Here is an 8,676-nt window from a genome sequence, read left to right as displayed (position 1 = left end):
CGCTTTTTTTCGAGGAAAAAAAAGAGAGAAAATTGTTAAAACTGACCCTTAACCACATTTTTTTGGAGTTCTACTCTTTTATTATGATAGACTATCATTTTGATAATAATTTATTAAATTTTAGATAATAATTTGTTAAATTACGCTGCCATTGATGACTGAAAATTCGCCGCTAATAATATCTGTCAAATTATCAATAATAATCTGTCAATTTACTTATTTTAAAAGGATAAAATTCAATATTGAAGACTCAAAAAATTTTAACGTGAAGGAGATTTTGTCAAAATAAAAAATAAAATAAAAAAACCTGGAATGGGCATTGGGCCGTAAACCCATTTTGGCCCAGTCGTAGTCATTAGTGAAGCCCAACTCGAACTAAACGCAGATTCTTGTGTGTCAGTTGTAGGCTTGTAGAATGTCATAGAGCTCCGGTAGATCCGCTTCCCCACAAGGTTCCAACTTTTCTTCACCGTCGCCGGAAAATCAACAATCCGTTTACTCCAAACCCACAGGTCTTTTTTGCATTCTCTTTCTTTTCATCTTTCCTTTTACTAGCGTTACTATGGCTAAGACGTGTTGGATTTTATTACTTGAAAGTAAAAACACAAAAGCTTTACAATGTTTACATACTGCTGACCAAAATGATGCCAGACTTTTTAGCTTAAATCTTTCTTCGCTTTTTTTTTTTTTTTTTTTTTTTTTTTTAAATGTCAGGGAACTGAAAAGGGGGCTGCTGAGATTTTGGATATGGTGATAGCTTTAGTAGCAGTGGTTGTGGCTATCTTATTGGGAGCTTTTCTTTTGATCTCTCAAAACCCAAAATCCGGTATTGTTTGTTTCTTTCCTTTTTTTTCCATTTAATTGAAACTACTATATATGAAACTTTTATAGAGAATTTGGGTTTTGATTTGTTAAAGAAAGAATCTCGAGACCCTTTTTTTTGGCTATTTAATTGGTTTGTTTCAGAACTCAAGAGAAAATACTGTAGCAAAAAAGTTAGAATTTGAAATTTTGTGAGGAAAAGCCACTATAGCAATGGAACTTGAGTTGTGAAAAGAACCAGAATTTGGGTTCGGAATTGTTAAAGAAAGAATCTTTTGGGCGCAGGTGGTTCAAAAAATGATCAGTCAAGTGCTAAGAAGGTACCTGTTTAATTCCTTATTGCTCATTTTGGACTGTTCTGTTTCATTACTAAGAAACCTGAAGAAAATGAAGGAAGAAATTTACATTTAAGATTGTGCTTGGGATATCTTAATGCTTTTTCCTCATTTCTTGCATTGTTACATTTCAAGTATGGATTACTTCCTTTCTTTCTTATGTTAATCCCTGGTAAATCTTTATGATTCATTATTTTACTTGTTTTACTCCAAAGCGATTGTTGTTAAAACGGGGACTCAGCTTGGAGCAATGCTATAGCTGGCTTTGCTTTCAAAGATGGTGATTCAAATACACCTGGTTTTCAAGTCACATAACTTGGGAAGGCGGTTCTTCTAAAATTGTTCAAGAGAGGAGATTAATGCCCCCAATAAGATATGCTAAAAGTGTTTTGGGTTATGATCGTGACCTATTTGTTCATAAAGTTATCCATTTACGTGTTATAAAGCTCTCAGAACATTACCATGTTAGAATGAGCCCTTTTGTTATGACTATTTTTTTTTTTTTTTAATCCAATGTATGTCATTTGAAGTTTCCTTTTTTTTTTTTTTTTTCAAGACATGCTAATTGACTACTCTCTTTGTTTCAACAATCTATTTTATTAGGGAGCCAAAGTCTACAGCAAAGCTGAAGTGTCCTTGCATAATAAGAGAACAGACTGTTGGATCATTATCAAAGACAAGGTTTTTTTTTCCCTCTGAATTTGGTTTTTTGGTCCAAGGGAAGTTTAAAAGCACATATTGACTTCAGATTATCTTTTTACAACTGTAGGTGTATGATGTTACCTCATATGTAGAAGAGCACCCTGGTGGTGATGCCATTCTTGCACATGCTGGGGGCGATTCAACCGAAGGATTTTACGGGTATGTACTAGCCCTTTTGCTGATATAGTTTCCGTTCATAAATAACTAATAAGCATGTTTATTCAACTGAAGAGTTGCATTAGTAAAATCAAGTTCACTTGCCTCATTTTGTTTTGTTTTGTTTTGTTTTTGATTCTCCTCCATTCGGCAGGCCACAGCATGCAACTCGAGTTTTTGACATGATTGATGACTTTTACATAGGTGATTTGGAGAAGTAGTTACACCGATTGGGTTGTACAATGTCTAGAGATTTTTCAAGTTTCAATTTTTTTTTGTTCCCATTTCTGCTTTAATGCGATTTGTTTCTGCATTTGCACACTTCATTAGTTGGCTTCATAGGTAAATACCGGTATGAAATTATTCATCTCTTTAACTTGTTTGTTGATTAAGTTGGTTAGCAAAATTGCTAGTATTATCTGCCCTTGGTTTGTTATGATTTTTTTTTTTTTATCATTATGAATTTATCCAGTGTATTTTTTTTTCTTTCTTTCCCCACCTAGCAGAAATCACGTTTCTAATGACACGTCAAATAAGAAAGTTCTAGGTTGACTTTGATCTTGCTCAAGTGAGCTTCATGTTGCTACGAAGTTCATCTATCTATTCGAGACAGAAAATTGGGGTTAATCACAAATCACAACTATGATGAGATCAAAAGGTTTGAAATGGGTTAAACTGAAATGCAGCAAGATCAGATGTGAACGAGCCTAAACAAATCAATTAAACCTACACCAAGAGCCTTGTCTAGTGACATTCTAATTTTTTTTCTTTAAAAAAAAATTAAATAAAGATGGTGGAAGTTCCATCCTTGATCCCTCGTCAAGTTAGACTTTTGCATCTTTTTTGTTTCTCTTGTAATTGTTTAGAACACACTGCAATTACCCTTGTGACTTTCTTTTGTTTGTTTTTTTTTTTTTTCTTTTTTTATTTATTTATTACAATTGGGAATTGGCTACATATGGACTGTTTTGACTTTAAATAGTTTTTCTTTTCATAAAAGAAAAACGCTTCGGGGCAGCACTACTAATGGAAGTGGGTCACACCAGCATGTCCTATATAAGGGGACGCACTTTCTATTAATGAACCGCTGATGTCCTATAACGTTATTTTTTTTTAAAATGTTGCTACGAGCTGCAAATGGAGTAAGGGTAAGGTATAAATAAATTGTAAATAAATTGGACAGACGCTATAGAGAATGGGAAACACATCTTTCCTGTGTCTCAATTGAATTTCAACTGTAATATTCTACAAATTACAGAATAAAAAACATTGCAAATTACAAAATCAGCCCAGAGAAGGTGGGTTGATGCTGATGAATGAAATGGAGAAAAATTGGGGAATAAAAAAATTATGAAAAAAATAAAAGAATCTAAAACACTTCCAACCAATCAATAATAGAATGCACCAATCAAATACAACCCCAAGTCCCAATAAATTTATCTTCTAAAATTCCTGTTGCCCATCTACCAGTTCTCTAAAATTTGGCAAAATGATCACACAATATGTTTTCTTAAATCCCCTTTCTAGCTGTCAAACTTCTTAGGCTGGCGCCACTGCACCAAACTTCTTGCCAAAGAGCTCAGAAATGATACTTTTGCAGGAGCTCCTTTCTTCCCATATAAATTCTTTCCTCCTAAATCTGTATATTTTGGACCAATATCCTTGCTTCTTTCAATCTGCAGTGAGATTAGAAAGCAGCCTCAAGAATTGGGATTTGTTGTCATCTCTTCAATGATATGATCCCTGCGTGCTTATCCATATATATGTGTGTGTGTGCGCGCAAAATTTATGCTTTATAAAACTTGGTTAACGTACCTTCCTTATCTTCCCATCCTTTAAGTGGTACCGGATACCGGACCAGTTAATAGATTGAGAGAAATGAGAACGGATTGCAGAGATTGGGTATAAGAAGTTATCTACCAGCAACGCAATAAATACCTGCCCATTTGCAAAGCCAGTTCATTTGCATTAGATATTATTTATAAATTATCATGATGTGCCAGCTCCAATCCACTCAGGCTATGTGTAAAGAATTTTACAAGCAGTAAGAGTATTGCCTTTTGCATTTTTGCATCTTTCGATTTGAGACTTCTATTTACCCCTAGGCTCAATACTTTTATCCTGTCAGCTTCTGTTCGTATCTTAAAGTTCTCAATGAATTCACATTTAGAAAGCTAGAGGGATGACTCATTTGGGGAATAGACTCATAAGCCACAAGGAGCTTTATGCAGCTACCATGAAGTACTAATATGAGGATTTGCAATTTTGCATTAACAACCTACATAACTCAAGAAATAAGAATGGCAAACGAAAAATTAGCCAAAAGCCAAAATTTCTTACAAGGCACCAGTTGAACGAAGCAAGCGAGAGCCGAGGTGCCTCAGGAGATAATATATTGCATAGATGAACTTCAATTCTTGTCAAGTTCCACATTGAGAGAAGTTCTATCAGAGTGCATATCGCTAGGCCAGCTACCAGTCTCAACCCTGATAAAGATAGTTTACGGCTGTAAGAATGCGAATTTCATTTTAAAAAACAAAAACAAAAAGTCTACTAATCTGACACGCTTTGAAGTAGGTTCACTATCATCTGATCCTGATTACACGATCTAATTAGTACTATCAACCTACCTACAAGAGAAAAGAAGAGTGCTCACCACCAGAGGTAATGGTAGTTTCATCAAATGCGTAACCTTTAATGTAAATACGTAGTGCTGCTGTGATATGAATCATGGCCATTAAATACGGCATTACAAAACCCCACGACAGATAGCAGTGGGACGTAAATAATGCTCGATTCATAATCCAGTTAACTCTTGAAATATATGATTCCAACACAAACGTTTGCTTTCTCAAGTAATTCCAGTACCTGCAGAAGAAATCACACCATCAACATGATATCTAAGCGTTTGAGTGTGAACAACTAAGCATGACAAACCTTGAGAAACTAAGATCACTTGCAAGGGGGTGAGGGAAAACAGCAACTGGAGGTGATGTAATTAGTCTCTTATAAGCCCCTGCGAAAGGTTCGCAAACATCAGAACTTATACACCAATTTAAACAGTTTAGGGAAAAACTAAAAAATTAAACTAATTAACATATTACCAGATATAGCCGCAAGAGTCATATCGTCAGAATAACCACCGTCTCTAAGTCCTGAAACCACACTATAGTTGTCTTGTCTAAAATCTTCAGCATGCATCTGCAAATTATTCAAAAGGATCAGAAAATTGTCTCAATCTAGTGCAAGCAGTTAATAAAAAGGTAGCAGCTACTTGCCATCATGCACCCTCCCCATAGAAAGAATGTCTTCCCACCAGTAGCAAAGCCCATCGAACACGGCTGTAGATGGAAAACACTCCAAATTTTATGGATGAAAAGGACAAGAATTGAGACAATATGGAGAAAAAATATAGCTAAAAAAAATAGATGATATAGCCTAACTAGTTAACTGTGCAAACTACAACATAGTCAAAACTCATAATATATACATATATATATATATGGTATAACAATTTTCGGTAAATAAAGTGAAAAATGGTCTGTACCATATGATATTCGTATATGCAATAACTCCCTAGACTTCCTGAAGGTAAATCAAGAGGGTAGCCAGTTTGAATAAATATCTGCACATCATTGAAAAAAAGGTTAAGACTTAAGACTAAACAAGAATCTAAAAGAAAAGCTAGATTACTAACTATAGGTCATGGCTATTAGAAGCACGCTCCAAAAACAGAAGATGGACTTAAATATACCGACAGCTAACCAAAATAAAACTAACAACATTTGAATTTAGCATGCATGATTACCTCGGGATTTTTCTCCATCTCAGCAGTGAGGGCTCCAATTGACCCAGGATGAAGCCTGACATCATCATCCAAGAATAATACATACTTCGTTTCTTTATGCATTTTCTCCACTCCAACCTTCAGAAGATTACGACTATTTTAGTAACTAACATGAATAGACATTAGAGAATACAAACCTATAAAGGAAACAAATTTAGATAGGTATATGTGATAATTACTGTACCCAAACTCTATATAATCTCGTTTCTAGAAGCCCTTCTTTTCTACGATTATCTATCATACAAGCGTCAACCTATGCAAAATCTAGCCTAAACGAGTAATACCACTAAATTAAGACAAACAATTAAGTTCTGCTATAATCTAGAAACATAAGCACCTCAATTTGAAGAACCATTACAAAGATACATATCTGCCGGGGGGGCAAAAACATACACACTATATAGCAGACAAATTGGGGATTTTTTTCACGAGGAAAATACATGCAGCAAGTTTTAAACTCAATTTGTACCAGCTGATTGTGAATTTTCTGGCTACAGGTTGTTGAAAGACCAGCTACAACAATCTTTGCGTCAACCTCATCCTGTGCATATGGCAAACACATAGATAGGTCAGATAGGGCTCCAATGGAAAAAAAGCTGAAACATATCCGACTTATACGTTTGCGCTAAAGATAGTCTAAAGGAAAGGCATTCAATTAAAACAAAACTTCACGTTATCAGTAAAAGATGCATGCATTGAGTCATAATACTGCACGACATTCAACTTGGATTTCTTTTTCTTTGTCACTAATCTATTTCAGATAATTCAGACCTGAATAGATACTATGAATGTCTGTATACCTTGTAATCCGATAGTAACCGAGACACAGCATGGTAAGCAGGGTCTTCTGTACTTTCCACAACAAAAAGGAATTCCAGAGGACCCCCATAGAGAGACGTAATCTGCAATCATCAATGAAGCAGAACAACATAAGCACGCAATATTGGCCTTTGCAGCCGGAGCAAAAAGATTGAATGTAAAATGAGATAAGAACTGGCAAAAGCAAAAGGAACAACCTAAATGAAAAGGGTATTGATCCGAAAACAGTTGTCTACAATGAATGGTGAAAATATAAACAAAAAGTTCCAAGTAGAAAGTAGAATAGACATCGAAAGCATAATAACTGTTCTGCTCTTTCTACTTCTTCCTTAAACAAGAGGGAAATGTACCTTTTAAACAAAAGGCAGCATAAATTCTATGCAATAAAAAATCTGCTAATTCTTATGAACTTTCTTGCTAGATGCGTATTCAAACTAATGTAGATAGGAACAGTGTTTGGATAAAAGGTGGCATCAACCTCACCTGACTTCTCCAGTTATGTAAATTGTGTTCTCCAAATCCCTTTAAAGGCATAACAACCGACACCCTAGGCAGATTTAGCTGATGAGAGTGCTCAAGTTCATTGATATCACGATAAAGAAACGCAAGACTATTGCCACCTTTCATACTATCCTTCATTCGATTGATCTCTCTGTTCCTGCAATTGAGGAAAAAGAACAATAAATGTACCTCAACTAGCAATGACCGCAAAAATTAAACGAACGGCAAACAGCCCATGTCAATGCACTTATTGTTGGTCATAGTCGTAGACGCAAATACCTGACATAAGCAGCGAGAGCCCACCCAAAAGCAAGAGTTAAGCAAATAAAACATCCCTGCAGAAAAAAAGTAAAGAATTTAGATTTCATATAAGGCGCGCATCACAAACTGAAATAGCAATTTTCCTGAAACATCAAGGGAGAGGAGCACGCATTATGAGCAGTAAAATGAAAGATAAATAAACTTCTACTATTCTAAAGCATGTCCCATATTGCCTGTAACAAACAAAATATCCTGAACAACGAAGGAGAAGCGGCATTGTTTGTTTCGCCAAACGGAAAACAGAGATATTCAAAATCTAAGCTTTTGAAGAGAGAAGGAAAATGAAACTAATTGAATCACCGCATAAAAAAAAAAAGACAGAAAGGTAAGGAAAGAACAAATTTTAAATCCAAAAAACAAGAGGGAAAACCAACTTCTCGGTATTGCTTGAAGCAATTCCGAAAATTTCAAACAGCAAATCCAAACGAAACGCAAAGCAGCGGCAATGTCCTATCCCTCCCAAACTATCTCCGGAGCCAAACATTCCTGGATCTAAGACAAACGAGAGAATCGCAAAACAAACAAACCTGGATCTGGACGAAAACCGCGAGAGGACTGCAAAACGCTCTGCTGAGGTTGAAGAGGAACGAATCGAGAGGATCCATTGCAGACATTGTCCTCTGCGAATATCTCTGTACTCTTTCCTGTCACTTCGCTTTCTCTCTCCAAAAGCCGAAAAACACAAACCTCGCGCGGTTTTCTTCACGAAGAAAGCCAGGTGTTTGTCACATTCATCTCTCAGATCGCCATGGACGAGAGCTTGAGCAAAGGTAAGAGAGAGAAAGAGAAAGGGAAATAGAGGAGAGAGAGAGAAAAGAAAGTAAGAATGAGAGAGCGCGTAATTTATAATTGGGAGACGATGATGGCCTCATTGACCACACAAACAACAATCAAGCAATCAAATTCAATCAGAACTTTTTTAGAGAGAGAGAGAAAAGAGAGAGGAGAGAGAAAGGAGATTATTGATTGGGAGAGGGAGAGACCGTTAGATTTGGGCAGGCGTTGGTTATACTTGTTTATAGGTAGAACTAAGGAAAAAATTTGACTGATAGACGCGGAGAGAGAGAGAGAAATAATCGTTCATTTTACTCATTTAAATTTAAAATTTAAAATTTATTATAATTAAAATTTTTAAAAAATAATTAGGTTTAATTTTTTATTATAATAAAAAAA

The 8,676-nt window shown here is 35.5% G+C and overlaps 2 protein-coding genes across 2 annotated transcripts; one reads left to right on the top strand and one right to left on the bottom strand.

The window, feature by feature from the left end:
* Positions 1–419: 419 nt before the first annotated feature.
* On the top strand, positions 420–2,458 carry LOC21394153 (cytochrome B5-like protein). The gene is made up of 6 exons (XM_024164923.1): positions 420–512; positions 715–826; positions 1,108–1,142; positions 1,761–1,838; positions 1,927–2,018; positions 2,170–2,458. Exons 2-6 carry the CDS (start codon positions 748–750, stop codon positions 2,234–2,236), a joined length of 351 nt encoding a protein of 116 aa, XP_024020691.1. The 5' UTR covers positions 420–512; positions 715–747; the 3' UTR covers positions 2,237–2,458.
* Positions 2,459–3,137: 679 nt separating this feature from the next.
* LOC21394152 lies at positions 3,138–8,473 on the bottom strand. Its single transcript, XM_024164919.1, has 14 exons — positions 8,031–8,473; positions 7,462–7,517; positions 7,165–7,339; positions 6,663–6,764; positions 6,332–6,403; positions 5,824–5,940; positions 5,563–5,640; positions 5,294–5,356; positions 5,120–5,216; positions 4,953–5,031; positions 4,672–4,883; positions 4,356–4,501; positions 3,831–3,953; positions 3,138–3,691 (listed from the first exon to the last, which is right to left on the bottom strand). The coding sequence occupies exons 1-14, from the start codon at positions 8,115–8,117 to the stop codon at positions 3,539–3,541; spliced, it is 1,560 nt and encodes a 519-aa protein (XP_024020687.1). The 5' UTR covers positions 8,118–8,473; the 3' UTR covers positions 3,138–3,538.
* Positions 8,474–8,676: the final 203 nt, after the last annotated feature.

Source organism: Morus notabilis, unplaced genomic scaffold, assembly GCF_000414095.1.
Source record: "Morus notabilis unplaced genomic scaffold, ASM41409v2 Scaffold2235, whole genome shotgun sequence".
NCBI classification, from domain to species: domain Eukaryota; kingdom Viridiplantae; phylum Streptophyta; class Magnoliopsida; order Rosales; family Moraceae; genus Morus; species Morus notabilis.
The sequence above is the reverse complement of the archived record's forward strand: the minus strand, read 5'-3'. Positions and strand labels throughout refer to the sequence as shown.